This window comes from Hemicordylus capensis, chromosome 1, assembly GCF_027244095.1.
Source record: "Hemicordylus capensis ecotype Gifberg chromosome 1, rHemCap1.1.pri, whole genome shotgun sequence".
NCBI lineage: Eukaryota > Metazoa > Chordata > Lepidosauria > Squamata > Cordylidae > Hemicordylus > Hemicordylus capensis.
Genome location: NC_069657.1, coordinates 304,748,069 through 304,764,824, shown reverse-complemented (window position 1 = coordinate 304,764,824; position 16,756 = coordinate 304,748,069). Strand labels below are relative to the sequence as shown.

The 16,756-nt window shown below is 43.0% G+C and overlaps 1 protein-coding gene across 5 annotated transcripts in view; it reads right to left on the bottom strand.

Annotated features, from left to right (window-relative positions):
- The window catches only part of SMAP1 (small ArfGAP 1), a 169,703-nt gene that overhangs the window by 8,976 nt on the left and 143,971 nt on the right, over nt 1-16,756 (bottom strand). For all 5 annotated transcript variants that reach the window (XM_053286762.1, XM_053286761.1, XM_053286763.1 and 2 more), the window contains one exon: nt 11,183-11,313. In XM_053286762.1, coding sequence (XP_053142737.1) covers nt 11,183-11,313 — 131 coding nt within the window. The remainder of the gene's footprint in view (nt 1-11,182; nt 11,314-16,756) is intronic.

Here is a 16,756-nt window from a genome sequence, read left to right as displayed (position 1 = left end):
AACAGTCCTCAAAGTACTCAAGTGTGAAATTGTTGATCTCCTTGCTAAAATATATAACTTATCCCTGCAATCAGGTTCTGTACCAGAGGACTGGAGAATAGCAAATGTAACACCGATTTTCAAGAAGGGATCCAGGGGTGATCCGGGAAATTACAGGCCGGTTAGCTGAACATCCGTTCCAGGCAAAATGATGGAAAACATCCTCAAGGATAAAATTGTAAAGCACCTAGAAGAACAGTCCCTGCTGGGAGTGAACCAGCATGGGTTCTGCAAAGGTAAATCTTGCCTGACCAACCTTTTGGACTTCTTTGAGAGTGTCAACAAATGTGTGGATCAAGGTGATCCAGTTGACATAGTATACCTGGACTTCCAAAAAGCTTTTGACAAAGTTCCTCGTCAACGACTCCTGAGGAAACTTAGCAGTCATGGGATAAGGGGACAAGTACATGTGTGGATTGCTAACTGGTTGAAAGACAGGAAACAGAGGGTAGGTATAAATGGAGAGTTTTCACAATGGAGGGAAGTAAGAAGTGGGGTCTCCCAGGGATCTGTACTGGGACCAGTGCTTTTTAATTTTACTCATAAATGATCTAGAAGCAGGGGTAAGCAGCGAGGTGGCCAAATTTGCAGATGATACCAAACTCTTTCGGGTAGTGAAATCCATAACTGATTGTGAAGAGCTCCAAAAGGATCTCTCCAAACTGGGTGAGTGGGCGACAAAGTGGCAAATGCGGTTCAATGTTGGCAAGTGTAAATTGATGCACACTGGGATGAAGAACCCCAACTTCAAGTATATGCTGATGGTATCTGAGCTGTTGGTGACTGACCAGGAGAGGGATCTTGGGGTCGTGGTGGACAGCTCGCTGAAAGTGTCGACTCAATGTGCGCCAGCTGTAAAAAAAGGCCAATTCCATGCTAGGGATCATTAGGAAGGGGATTGAAAATAAAACTGCTAATATTGGTACAATTTTGGTCACCACATCTTAAAAAGGACATTGTTGAACTGGAAAAGGTGCAGAAGAGGGCAACCAAGATGATCAAGGGCCTAGAGCACCTTTCTTATGAGGCTAGGCTACAACACCTGGGGCTATTTAGTTTAGGAAAAAGATGACTGTGGGGAGACATGATAGAGGTCTATAAAATCATGCATGGTGTGGAGAAAGTGGATAGAGAGAAATTCTTCTCCCTCTCCCATACACTAGAACCAGGGGTCATCCCATGAAATTGATTGCCAGGCAATCTAGGACCAACAAATGGAAGTACTTTTTCACACAACACATAATCAACTTGTGGAATTCTCTGCCATGAGATGTGGTGACTGCCAACAACCTGGGTGGCTTTCAGAGGGGTTTGGATAACTTCATGGAGGAGAGGTCTATTGACAGCTACTAGTCGGAAGGCTGTAGACCACCTCCAGCCTCGGAGGCGGGGTGCCTCTGGGTACCAGTTGCGGGGGAGTAATAGCAGGAGAGAGCGCGTGCTCTCAACTCCTGCCTGTGGCTTCCAGCAGCATCTGGTGGGCCACTGTGCGAAACGGGATGCTGGACTAGATGGGCCTTGGGCCTGATCTAGCAGGGCTGTTCCTATGTTCTTAAGTCACTTAATTGGCAGTGGACTGGATGCCCCTAGATTTAAACACCAGCAATACAAACTGGAAAGGGGATTAGTTTCACACTCCCTCTTTCTATGAGGGGGCACCAGCTAAGCAGACTCCAGAACTATCTATTGTGAGTTGTCTGGCATCCAGGGTCATTTTAGACTTGGAATGAACTCTAAGACTCCCCCATCCTCTCGCAAGAGATATAACACCTGTTGCAAATGAAGCAGTTAGGCCACTAAGGGAAAGCAGATAAAGACAAGTGCTGCTGCAGCCTCCATCACAATAGGGAGGAGCCAGTGACATAACTTTCAGCAGGGTGCCCATCGAAACTTTTGATAGAATTACTGGGTGAGTCAGTCCCAGCACAGGATACTCTTTTGATGCACCTGCACACTCTGGTTTTCATTACACTCCGCCTTGCATACAACAGACAATTCACACACTGTCTCACCCAGAAAGGATGATCAGTAAAATAGCATTCTGGGGCAAGTCTACCCTAACAGCTTTAGACAGCAAAGCATGACAACAGAAAGGTGTCCCCGAGGCACATTTTGGGATATAAATATCCCTAAGTCCATGACCCAGTGTGCTCCCTTGTGCTTTACACTCGGGACTCCACTGCTGCAAGTATTCCCCTCTCCATTGGGGCCACCCAAGCTGGAATCACTACCTGCCAATTCATTGCCCTCACACCAAGGCTCAGCTCATTGTGCCTGGTTTTAGATTAGTCCCCCTGCTGATCTATCTAGCTGGCCTCAAGCTGGAAATCTTGTGAGGAAGCCCACTAAACTCCTTTAACTCTCCTGCTCCCCACTCACCTCTCTGGACGAGGACACTAGTTTCCAGCTGCCTGAGTCAGATCTTCGTGAGGACAGATTATATAGCTTCTTTCTCGGCTCCTTCAGGGCTGAACCTTTCCCCTTTCTCTTATTTCTGAAACCTTACCCATTCTTTCTTAAAGTAACTCTCTCTAGCCTGCCTGGGAATTTACACGTAATTTGGAAATTCAGGCTAACATGTGCCTTACAATAGCATTTGTATTGCTTTTACGTTAGAACCACCTAGTAATTTAGTAAGGAACTGCACCCTTAGAAGCTAGAAATCCTTCTTACATGTTTTATGAAATCAACAGAGCATTTATTATTTTTCTTTCCTTAAACGCACTTTTGATTTAATTAAAACCTCTCAAGCCAATGTTCTTGAATTCATACGCTTGCACAAATTAAGACTGCTTGGAACTGTCTCCTCTTTTGGGCTAAATTCCCCACATTCACCCAAACTGGGGGTGCTGACCAATCACTCGCGAGGCAGTTCCATCAGCAAATATCAGGACAAGAAATATTAATCAGAATTACTTATCAGGGATAAGTGGCTTTGGGGCATATTAATTGAAGTGGGTACAGGATTTTCTTTTACTTTTGTATACTACTAGCTTGTTGCTCATAAAGAACGAGATTTATGAAAAAGATCTAAAGCAGTTTTTGAAGCCTGGGATTCATGTTTGAAAGGCTTCAAATGTGTTTTGAAAGCAGAACCCCACACAGATCAATTATGTGTTGCCTCATGCACAGTGACAGTGCACAAGATCACAAGTTGAATGGTTCAGTAGTCTGTGTCAGGAGGAACTGCACCCTTAGAAGCTAGAAATCCTTCTTACATGTTTTATGAAGTCAACAGAGCATGAAAGAAAAACCTCTCTTCCATAAATCATAATATACCTACAAGAATGGTAAACTTTGAAAAGAAATGCAACTAAATAACCATGTGTCAGACTAGGACCAAGACTACCCAGGTTCAAATCCACACTCAGCCATGAAACTCAGTGGATGACCTTGGAACAGTCAATCAATCACCAGTCAATCTCACTGGATGATGATGACGATAATAAGGCAGCAGGGGTGGAGAACTAGGCCTGCCATTCTGGTCTCCTTAAGAAGATAGATGGGATAAAAGTAAAAATCCAAACATGTCTATCAGCACTTCCATTGCTTGGCTGCACTAACAACCTGTACTTAAATAATTTAGTCCAAAATGCTGGACATGCTCTAAGAACACTTTGCATACATTTAACTGGAGAAAGAGGCACCTTTCAAAGTGATATTCTCTTAGCAGGGGAGAGCAACTGACCCTATTCAGTCCCAGCATAGCATCCCTCCAGCGGCTGTTGCAGGTGTCTACCTTGCATTTCTTTTTAGATTCCAAGTCCTTTGGGGACAGAACTATCTTCTTCTTGCTTTTTTTCTGTGTATACTACTCTTAAGAACTTTCTACTGAAAAGTAATAGGATAATAATGATAATGTGTACTATATTCCGTAAGGAATAAAGTCCAAATTAAGCACATAGCAAAGGTAAAGGCAGCCAAGATTTGTGGTCATTATGAACTCTGTCTTGCTATGAGCTCCAAGAGCTGAGTGCATCTCTAAGGCCCAGGATGACTGGAAACAAGTCTTTGCTCTGCACCCCAGCTCTGAGCCTACATAAGGGTGAGGTCTCCCTAAACATGCACTGACTTCAGAGATGCATGGAAAGCACCAAGACATCTCACTACTTTCTATAGCTCTCTGCTTGGCATAACATTAGGGGAAGACTCTGTCCTTCTCCAGGTATTGGATAAAGGGGGAGGCTGTCACCAGACTAAAACATTTGCCATTTGCAAGTCCTTTTGCAGAGCCCCAAGTATAAGGTGTGGGCAACTGAAATGGGGAAAAGCAAGAAAAAGGAGTTTTATGGAAAATGCTAAAAGGAAGCATTCTGAAAGTATATCAAAATGAAGAGGACAACCAACAAAATAGTTGTAACAGAATGGATATTGGAGCTGATGACATTTCAAAAAACTGAACAGACTAGGTAGTCTGCAGGCATAATCCTTGCCATCCATATCCCCATCCACCGGGTCAAAGAACATGATTTCTGAGTTGTCCCTTGAATGAATGGAAGGGGCATGCTGGGCTGAGATACAACATGGGCAAATGTCTCATTCCATGAAATGCCTTAATGCAGGGCTGCATGTGCGCACCCACACCCACCCCTACCTGGGAAGGGAGGAATGACAGCATGGATGTTACATCCCACTGGGATTGTGCTGCACCCTAACAAGAAGCATTTATTTATTTATTTATTTTTAACTATGCACCTTTATTTATTTATTACAGAGCAAACAAAATGATTTCACAGGATAAAAAAGTTTAAAATGTCATGGGATAAACACAATTAAACAGTTTACAATTAATTTCCATTAAAAGCCTGTGAAAACAGATGTGCCTTGAGACTCTTCCTAAAAGCAAACAGAGATGGAGATGCTCTTATTTTGACAGGGAGCATATTCCAAAGCTCCAGGGCAGCCACAGAGAAGCCTGGTTGCGAGTCGCCACCAAACGAGCCAGTGGCAACCGTAACTGGACCTCTCCAGATGATCTCAATATGTTGCAGGGTTCATAACAAAGACACTCTCTTAAGTATCCTGGATTCAAGCTGTTGAGGGCTTTTAGGTAATAGCCAGCCCTTTTTTTTAATTTCACTCATAAACATGTTGGCAGCCAATGCAATTCTTTTTAAAATCAGTGTTATACAGTCCCTTTGAGTTCTCCCAGAAACCAGTCTGGTTGCTGCATTGGTCGTGGAACTCGTGTTGGATTCTCCCAGACTTTTGGTGCTGGGGGACTTCAATGTTCATTTCGGGACCAATTTGTCTGGGGTAGCTCAGTAGTTCATAGCAGCCATGACAACTATGGGCCTATCCCAAGTGGTCTCTGGACCAACACATATTGCAGATCACACGCTTGATTTGATCTTTTACTCTGATCAGGGTGGGAGAATTTCCACCTGTGATTTCCTGTGATTTCCCCATTGTCATGGACGGACCACCATCTGGTTAAGGTTGGACTTACAACCACTTCCCACCTCCGCAGGGGCGAGGGGCCCATTAGAATGGTCCGCCCGAAGATTATTGGATCCAGTAAGATTCTGGTTATTGGATCCAGTAAGATTCCAAGAAGCCTTGGAGGGATTCAGTGTTGGCTTTGCCGGTGATCCTGTTGATACCCTGGTTGAGAATTGGAACAACTTGCTCACCAGGGCAGTAGACACGATTGCTCCCAAGCGTCCCCTTCGACCCGCTTCAGATTTGGCCCCTGGTATACAGAAGACCCACGGGGACTGAAGCAGCAAGGTAGGTGACTAGAGCGCAAGTGGAGGAAGACTCGAATCTGATGGATTGCAACATAGAGTACATCTAAAGATCTATGCTCAGGCAATACATGTGGCAAAGAGGCAGTTCTTTTCTGCCCATATTACCTCTGCAAGTTCACGTCCAGCGGAGTTGTTCAGGGTTGTGAGGGGACAAGTATCTGCCCCCCCTCCCTTGAACCAGAATTTGGAGTCATCAGTTACCCGCTGTGATGTGTTTAAAGAATTTTTCGCAGATAAAATCTCTCGGATTCAGACCGACCTAGATGGAGACTCCACAATTAATTTGGTATCTGAGCTGGAGGTGCCCAACAACTCCTCTTATGTGATTCGACTGGATCGGTTTCAGTTTGTGGCTCCTGAGGATGTGGACAAGCTGCTAGGAGTGATGAGGCCTACCACTTGCCCTCTTGACCCTTGTCCAACATGGCTTGTTCGATCTAGTAGAGACGTTGTTGTAGACAGCCTGGTGGAAATCATAAATGCTTCTCTGAGGGAGGGCAGGATGCCTCCTTGTCTTAAGGAGACAATCATTAGACCTCTTCTAAAGAAGCCTGCATTAGATCCCTCGGAGTTGAGCAATTATAGGCCTGTTTCCAACCTCCCATGGCTGGGCAAGGTAATTGAGAGGGTGGTGGCCTCCTAGGTCCAGGCAGTCTTGGAGGAAACTGATTATCTAGACCCATTTCAAACTGGTTTTCAGGCAGGCTATGGGGTGGAGACTGCTTGGTTAGCCTGATGGATGATCTCCAATTGGCAATTGACGGAGGAAGTATGACTCTGTTGGTCCTTTTGGATCTCTCAGCGGCTTTCGATACTATCAGTTATAGTATCCGTCTAGAATGTCTGAGGGTGTTGGGGGTGGGAGGCACAGTTTTACAGTGGTTCCACTCCTACCTCTCGGACAGATTCCAGATGGTGTCAATTGGAGACTGTTGCTCCTCAAGATCTGAGGTTAGGTATGGCGTCCCTTAAGGCTCCATACTTTCTCCAATGCTTTTTAACATCTACATGAAACTGCTGGGAGAGATCATCAGGGGATTTGGAGCTGGGTGTTACCAGTATGCTGATGACACCCAGATCTACTTCTCCATGTCAACTTCTTCAGGAGCTGGCATATCCTCACTAAATGCCTGCCTGGAAGCAGTAATGGGCTGGATGAGGGAGAATAAACTGAAGCTGAATCCAGATAAGACTGAGGTACTTATTGTGCGGGTGTCTGATTTGGCTTAAAATAAGCCAAATTCTGGGTTACGGTCGATTTGACCCACGAGTATACCCCTTGGGTTCTGGTATCCTTGGAGAACTCTAGAGACGATTTTGATCTGTCTGTATCTAGATGGGGTCACACTTCTCCAAAAGGAACAGGTCCGCAGTCTGGGAGTACTTCTGGATTCACACCTCTCCCTGGTTTCTCAGGTTGAGGTGGTGGCCAGGGGTGCTTTCTATCAGCTCCGGCGGATATGCCAGCTGCATATCCAACCTTAACCAGATGGTGGTCCATCCATAACAATGGGGAAGTCACCGCAGTCCCCACCCACAGAAAACCACCCTGTTCCGAGTGAAAGACCAGATCAAGCGTGTGATATGATTTTTTTAAAAAAAAATAATAATCTAAGTTACAGATACAGGGCCCCCCACTCTGAATTGGGAATGTGGAATTGAGTGTTTTAATCCTTTACCCTCACCACAGTAGGTGGCCCCACAGCTATTGACATTTTAAAAACCCATACACAGGACCAAAAACCCACACACAGCATTACCAACCCATCTAGCTTGCCCCAACTCAGCATTCTGCCTTAGACAATGCTTGCCAGAGCTCTCAGGGAAGTTCACAGACATGGCAAGCTGGCTGGCTAGAACTACTGTAGAGCACCACTGGAAAACCACCGAAACACCATGTTTGTTCCACAGCCTCTGATAGTCAAAGCAGACTATCCATCAAGGGAGCTGTAGTTATGGCTGTAATCGTTAATAGCCATAAACAAACCTATTACCTAGAAACTAGTTGACTTGGCACAGAGCATCGGCACCCCTAGTTCTCCCTTTCTCTCCACCCCATCCCTTCAGCTGTTCCTCCTTCTGGACCCCTTCGTTCTTGCCCCCCCTGCCCCAGTTTGTTCTCGCTTGCTCTCCCCACCCATCCGGCTCTTGGTTTTCAGGCCGGCTGGTGATTGCTCTTGCTGCCTGGCCAGCAGCCAGCACTTGCTCTCGCTGGCCACTCACCTGCCTCTCCCCCTCCCCTCACTCGCAAACCTTCACGAGAGCTGCCACACATGGGATTAGCCATGGGTTCATCTTAGCAAATTATATACAGGTGAAACTCGAAAAATTAGAATATCATGCAAAAGTCCATTAATTTCAGTAATGCAAATTAAAAGGTGAAACTGATATATGAGATAGATGCATTACATGCAAAGCGAGAAGTCAAGCCTTAATTTGTTATAATTGTGATGATCATGGCGTACAGCTCATGAGAACCCCAAATCCACAATCCCAGAAAATTAGAATATTACATGAAACCAATAAAACAAGGATTGTAAATAGAACAATATTGGACCTCTGAAAAGTATAAGCATGCATATGTATTCAGTACTTGGTTTGGGCCCCTTTTGCAGCAATTACTGCCTCAATGCGGCGTGGCATGGGTGCTATCAGCCTGTGGCACTGCTGAGGTGTTATGGAAGACCAGGATGCTTCAATAGCGGCCTTCAGCTCTTCTGCATTGTTTGGTCTCATGTCTCTCATCCTTCTCTTGGCAATGCCCCATAGATTCTCTATGGGGTTCAGGTCAGGCAAGTTTGCTGGCCAATCAAGCACAGTAATCCCATGGTCATTGAACCAGGTTTTGGTACTTTTGGCAGTGTGGGCAGGTGCCAAGTCCTGCTGGAAAATGAAGTCAGCATCCCCATACAGCTCGTCTGCGGAAGGAAGCATGAAGTGCTCCCAAATCTCCTGATAGACGGCTGCGTTGACCCTGGACTTAATGAAGTACAGTGGACCAACACCAGCAGATGACATGGCTCCCCAAATCAACACAGACTGTGGAAACTTCACACTGGACTTCAAGCATCTTGCATTGTGTACCTCTCCATTCTTCCTCCAGACTCTGGGTCCTTGGTTTCCAAATGAGATGCAAAAGTTGCTCTCATCAGAAAAGAGGACTTTGGACCACTGAGCAACAGACCAGTTCTTTTTTTCTTGAGCCCAGGTAAGACGCTTCTGACGTTGTTTGTTGTTCAGGAGCGGCTTGACAAGAGGAATACGACATTTGAAGCCCATGTCCAGGATCAGTCTGTGTGTGGTGGCTCTTGATGCACTAACTCCAGCCTCAGTCCACTCCTCGTGAAAGTCCCCAACACTTCTGAATTGCCTTTTCCTGACAATCCTCTCCAGGCTGCGGTCATCCCTGCTGCTTGTGCACCTTTTTCTTCCACACTTTCCCCTTCCACATAACTTTCTATTAATGTGCTTTGATACAGCACTTTGGGAACATCCAGCTTCTTTTGCAATTACCTTTTGAGGCTTTCCCTCCTTATGGAGGATGTCAATGATGGTTTTCTGCACAACTGTCAAGTCAGCAGTCTTTTCCATGATTGTGATTCCTAATGAACCAGACTGAGAGACCATTTAAAGGCTCAGGAACCCTTTGCAGGTGTTATGGATTGATTAGCTGATTGAAGTGGGACACCTGGAGCCTAGACTGTTGAACCTTTTCACAATATTCTAATTTTCTGGGATTGTGGATTTGGGGTTCTCATGAGCTGTACGCCATGATCATCACAATTATAACAAATTAAGGCTTGACTTATCTCGCTTTGCATGTAATGCGTCTCTCATCAGTTTCACCTTTTAATTTGCATTACTGAAATTAAAGAACTTTTGCACGATATTCTAATTTTTCGAGTTTCACCTGTATAGAGAAGATGTATCTAATCTCCTTTAAAAAGAAAGCAACCTGAAATACTAACACTAGCTTCCTTCTCCACATAGATGATGTTATGGCACTTGCTACACTTCCATAAACTTGGTTCTGCGATGTCTGAAGTTCAAAGTTAAGAGGTTTACAACAAAATAAGACAAAAGACAAAACTGATAACTCACATTAATAGGACAATATTCCCTAGCTGAATCATTGAAGCTACACCTAATATGGAATGCATATGTTTAGCCACAGGAAACATGGAGAAGGAGGTTTAATTGCTCAAGGTGATTCCATGAAACTGCTGTCCCCACCCTCTGCCAGTGTCAGAGGAAGGGCCAGCCCATCTCCCTTGCCTGTGCCACCCTTCCCCATCTCAGCAGTGGAGGCAGTGGTGATGGAGACAAGGACAGAGCTTCTATCATGGAGTGGTGGCCTCTGCTTGTTGCTGCTACTTTGCTGGCTGGATGGCTTTTTCTCTCATGCTCTTCCCCCCATATCTTTCACCAAACTTGTGTACTTTGCTCCATTTCAGGAGCCAAGCACAGTTCAATAATCTATTGAAAGAAGGTGGGCATGGGGCATGGGGTGGGGGAGAGAGAGGGGGGAAGCAATCCAGTTAGCAAAGCAGCAGCAATGGAGGCCACCACTCCATGCTAGAAGCTCCATCTTTGCCTCTGTTGCCATGACCTCCACTGCCGACTTACAATTTAGAATTCAGGCATGCCCAGAAAGTAAGGCAGATAAGAATTGGCACCAGTGAGGAAGGTGGGGCTTGTGTCAGCATCCGAGCCAGGCCAGTACACAAGGAGTGGGGAGGACAGAAAGGAAGAGCAGCAGTGGCAGGTAGGGTGATGTCTGTGGGGGTGGGGTGGAATGCCCACACTCACTTCCCCATGGCACAGGCACTACCTGTCACCTCACCTTGCCTCATGGGCAAGCCGCCCCTTGAGGCAGCTTGTCCCTCCTTTGACTGGGGGTTGAGTTGACAGCTTCTAATTTCTCTGCTACTGCCGATTCAGATCTTTCCCCCTTATGTTTACTTTTCTAATTAGTCATTCCATCCAGTGTCATTGGCACATGCTCCTTTTGGAACAGTTCAAAAAACAAAAGCAGGGAGGTCAAGGATAAACATTCCTGAAGTTTTGTTCCAATAAACTTGCCCCTCCATAATGCTTGGGAGCAGGTGTCCTCCAAATTTTAGTCAAATTTACACATTTGCACGTACTTAATGCTAACTCTGAACATATGTTATTAACTACAAAGGCTTATCATAGATTACTTTCTATTAAGCACTGTAATTATGATTGCCTACCAGTCACTCTAGTAAAAAGGTTTAAATGGAAGTTGGTGGGACAGCTGAGGCAGCTTATCCTTCTATTATCAGGTATGCTTTTGATTTCAAATGTATAGTATTTAAACCTCCCAGTTTCAAGAAGGGTTAGCATGCTAAATACTTATTTTTGCTGCTTACCTGAGAAGGAGGTATAGAAGTGGCTGGCAAAGGATTAGAGATCATTGGGCCAAATATATCCAGGTCATCATTCAACGCTGTGGCAGAAGTTGTGATGCTTCCATTCGTAACAGAGGAATCAGCAGGACCATCTTAAATGAGAATGTTTTACAATGAAAAGCATTAAACCAGATTTTGATAATGGCAGAGATGTACACAGCAAGCCAATTACACTGCCACTGCTTAAAGGCATTCTACGTTTGCAGAAATCTCCAAGTATTCATAACGCTGCATCCTGGCTCCTCTACTATTCTGTCAGCATCCTGTAATTTAAAAGCTAGAACATGCCAATGCAATTAGCAAGATTTGAACATATTAAAACACAACCTAAGGCTAACTTAATGGTATCTAAGCTGGTTTAGCAGAATTATACATTTGTACAAGACTTCCACAGCTTTGCTGAACAGTTACCATCATTCAGGGGCGTAGCAAGGTTGGAGGGGGCCCAGAGACAAGATTTTAAAACGGGCCCCTCGCTGATATACACAAACACACTTCACAATATATCGTGCACTCACACTCACATCCCCATTATGAATACGGTGAATATCTAGTTCACATTGAATCTAGTTTTTTTACTCTCTGCTCCTTCCGATCTCCAAGAGACTCAACATAATTCATAGGGGGTGCAACATGGGCGGGTGGGGAGTCATGTGATGTGCCTCGGGGGGGCCCCTCAAGGCAGTGGGGCCCCAAGACGACTGCCTCCCCTTGCCTAATGGTAGTTACGCCCCTGCCATCATTATCACTTTTGGAACAGAATGCTATTCATAGGTAGCCTACACTTTCTGGAAGCAAACTTTGCAAACATTAGATATAAACATAGGTTTGGAAGAGATTATTGTCATATACATAGGCTGTACATTCTTAACAAACTAAGTTAACAACTTACAACCATTCCAATCATTAATCATTAAAACTTATCACCAAAGAAGTTCTAAAGCAGCTCTCCTTTCCAATTGTTGGTGATTAATAACTCCTGCAAGTATAAAACTTAAATCCCATATATCCTCCCTTAGGAAACCCGTCCTAAACCACACTTTCCTCACTTATGTCATGTAGGCATGAATTTTTAAATATCGTAACTTCATGTTTAAAACTATTTTAAAAATGCAGTTTCTGTTTTTTCTTTCACCTGTGGACTGCTTTTTTCTGAGCTTTTGCTTTTTTTGCTGTCTGTATTTTAGGGAGAAATATGAGATCAGTTTGAAGTTAGTAACTAGTAGTTTCAAGCTATGCTCTTCAGAGACACTTATACAAATAAACCAATACTTTAACTTCCAGGAAAAAAAGGACTGAATTATTGTAACAGTTCGGTTTGGCTTTTTGGAGAATTTTAAAAAACTGAACACCTAATAGAGTTCCATTTGGAGTAGGCAATATTATTATTATTATTATTTCTTGTTTACACAGTCAGACAGGTGTTATTGACTGGTTTGTTTTATCCAGACATCGAGTCCTTCCCAAGGACCTGGGATGGCTGAATTTTATCATCAATACTGTTGGTTATTATAGATACCGTCGCAAAATATAAGGCTGTTCCCAGTAAAGCTGCTTTTTGTAATTAGCTGATGGTGATTTCTGTGTCCCCTATGGTGTTGAGGTGCTCTTCAAGGTCTTTTGGAACTGCACCCAGGGCAGCAATTACCACTGGGATTATTTTGGTCTTTTTCTGCCACAGCCTTTCAATTTCTATTTGTAGATTTTTGTATTTGGTGATTTTTTCTATTTCTTTTTCTTCTATTCTGCTATCCCCTGGTATTGCTATGTTGATTATTTTAACTTGTTTTTCTTTCTTCTCGACTACAGTTATATCTAGTGTACTGTGTAGCAGATGTTTGTCTGTTTGTAGTTGATGATAATGATGATGATGATGATGATTAACATTTATATCCTGCTCTTCCTCCAAGGAGCCCAGAGCGGTGTACTACTAACTTGAGTTTCTTTTTCACAACAACCCTGTGAAGTAGGTTAGGCTGAGAGAGAAGTGACTGGCCCAGAGTCACCCAGCTAGTTTCATGGTTGAATGGGGATTTGAACTCGGGTCTTCCTGGTCCTAGTCCAGCACTCTAACCACTACACCACGCTGGCTCTCTTAATATACAAATTAATAAAGCATCTCCACCACTAAAAAAGCTACTTCTGTCACAAAAATAAGATGAATGATTCAATAGTGCATATTTCTGGCAATTGATAAGTGCACTCTCAATTTATTCAACATCAGTTTTATCAAACAGATCCAAAGATTTGCTGACAGACAGGTGACCAGAAAAATACTAGCTATTGAAACATTCATCGTATTTCCTGCAATTGGTCTCAGTTGTAGTAGCAATCTGTTTTGGCTAAGTAAATGGAAATTCGAAAGTCTTCCCAATTAGAGGCTAGGGCTTTGATTTCATAGTCTCCATCTTGAATCTCCATTGCTGCAGCGAGAAAGCTCAAGTAACCAGAGTCTAAGGTTACAAGAATCATTTAGCCTTCTTTTGGAACAACAACAAAAAAGATCAAAAACTCTTAACGGCTTGGCAGAGGGCTGATTTTCTACCACTAGAATCCATTTTCTCAAGATTGCTTATAATGGGAGAAAAAGGAAGAAAAGGAGCCTTCCATAGATTCTCTTCTTCAGATTTAGAGGACACACTGAAGAATTTGATTCACTGGGACATACTGGCATCCATCAGAACGTAATAAGCAAGCAATAAGGAGCCAACTAGCTTCCAAGACCAGAAGGATGTAGCCCTAACAACAGTGTGTGTGGTGGAGGAAAAGGAATTGAACTAGTGTAATTTCCAGGCACAGCAACATTTATTCTCATTTACCCCAAGATTCAACTTTTTCAAAAAGTAACACTAGGCAACTGCTTTGCAGAGAAAGATGGGTGGATCAAGATAAATAGCTGTAGCATTCATAATATAGGGCAAGTTTTCCGCTTCCTCTCTCCCTCTGTGAGCTATGGGTAAATCTCTAATAGTCATGGGACCTATTCTCCAACAGCTCAATACCTGGGAAGGCCAAGTCCCAACAAGCCTTCAGTTTGACAGATGGGAGAATTTGATCCTTTTGCATCGTTTTCTCCCACCCTAGTTTTCAGTCTCTTTGAAAAACCACTATTCTTGACAAGGAGGGAATCAAGCAGTCTTGCCTGCTCTCTTTTTTCCATATCCTCCCTTAGCCTGGGAGATCAGCAGTGAAAACTTTTTCCAGATGTTCATCTTCCATCTCCAGTAAGGAATGATTAACTTGGAATGAGTAGGAAAGGTTAGATGTAAATGAAGAAAATTTCATTGCAAAAGGTAATGAAAACATTAAGAAGAAAATATATGTGCCCGTTCCTGAATTTTATAAGAGGATAAATTCGTTCTTAAATTCTACATCAAGTTGAGAAATTGGACTACAAGGAAGTTCTGAGGTAAAACCACCATTATGTTTTAAGAGTTTCCCTTTACTCCCATTTGCCAATCATGCTGATCTCTTCATATGTTGCCATCCTAATCCACAGGAGTACATGTCTGTCATATACATGCACTGGTATCTTTGAAGCATTACAATCCAAGTTTATGGGACAAATGATGCCAAATCTTAGACTAGAAATTGGAGTTCTGCAATATGGATGTTCTTAAGATCTACCGCTTTTGCATTATTTGCAGGCTTGAAAAACTTGCAGGACAAAATTAAATATGGCATACATTATATGGGAACATAGGAAGCTGCCATATACCGAGTCAGACCATTGGGTCCATCTAGCTCAGTATTGTCTACACAGACGGGCATCGGCTTCTCCAAGGTTGCAGGCAGGAATCTCTCAGCCCTATCTTGGAGATGCCAGGGAGGGAACTTGGAACCTTCTACATACCTTCTGGAGGTCAGTCTCCAGCTGCCACCAACTCGTTTGGTGGCTACACAGACGGGCCTTCTCAGCTGCTGCCCCAAGTTTGTGGAATGCACTCCCTACTAAGATACGAGCCTCCCCATCTCTGGCAATTTTTAAGAAACTTCTGAAAACACATCTCTTCAACCAAGCTTTCTCAGCTTTTTAAAATTTGTTTTTAAATTGGCTATTTAATTGGTGTTTTATGATGTTTTAATTGTTAATTATTTTATGCAGTTTTACAATTTCTGTTTTAATTGTTAATTGATTTTAATGGTGTTTTAATGTAAACTGCCCTGAGCCTTTTGGAAGGGCGGTATAAATTTTCTAATAATTAATAAATAAATAATACAAGTATCCAGATGCTTTACCCAGAGCGGCCCCATCCCGAGGGGAATATTATACAGTGCTCACACATGTAGCATCCTATTCAAATGCAAACCAGGGCAGACTCTGCTTAACAAAGGGATTCATGCTTGCTAACACAAGACCAGCTCTCAAATTTTGCACTTGTTTTTGAACTCTAGTCTGATTTTTCTAATATTTAAATTTGAAAGTACAGTACTTCTATGTATTTAAAGTTGGGAGTAAAATAGAATATATAGATTTTCAGAGAAAGAAATGATTAGAGTCCATTTTGAGGATTCACATGAACATTATTTCATTCAAGTTTTTTACATGTACAAAATAAAAGCCTTTATATTTTCTATGAATAATAAGTCCTTCAGTGGCAAATGAACAGCACATTCCAAGTCACAAGGGTATTTGTTCATGCTTTTGCTAACTTCATTCTTCTCTTGTTATGAAAGTAAATGCAAAAGCACTATTGCAATACTACACTAGGGATTCTGCACTAAAGTCAGGCAATCAAAGTTGTGGTTCCCATAGCAACTGTAACTGTGCCACAATTTATATACCTATTAACCCATAAAGATTAGCACCTCCCTATAACATGAAATTCAGAGATGTTCAGGGGTGAAAATGAATGCACAACAATTGTACAAAAGATAAAATTATAAAATTTGTGTTTGTAATATTTCAAGCATAACCCCCATAATAGCAGTCATTCTTCTTTATTCAGTACTACCTTCCTGATATTGCCTCAGGAGGAAACTAAAGCAATAGGGTTTTCCTAAGAGCTGCCTACTGAGCTTGGTTTCTCAGTGACAGGACATGTGACCACAAGTTGTCTACTTCAAGCAGGAAAATGTACAAGATAAGCCAAGCCCCCACTCTTTTGATGCCAAACCAATGTATACAGTTAGTTCCAGAATAACCTTTAAATATGTGTTTTCGTTTCTCGATTCTTATTTTATGGAACCGAATATTCTACTTTGTCTTCTTAACTAGCGATCCCCAACAGAAAAAGCCTCCTCCCTCAGAATGGTTTATATTTTAGAACTGCCATAGCTAAGGGGCAGAGGTAGAAAACTAGCAGGCAATACACAGAATTCTTATTTAGCCGAGTATATACTTGTCCTATTTCATAACCTGTTCTAGGAACATAAAATAACTTTGGGATGAGCCATCTCTCTGGATACAGGCAGAAGAGCCTAGGTTCAAATCCTGGCATCACCAGGTAAGGCTGGGAATTACCCCATCCGAAACCCTGGAGAGCCACCAATAGTCAGTGAAAACAATATTGAGCTAGATGGACTAACAGTTTG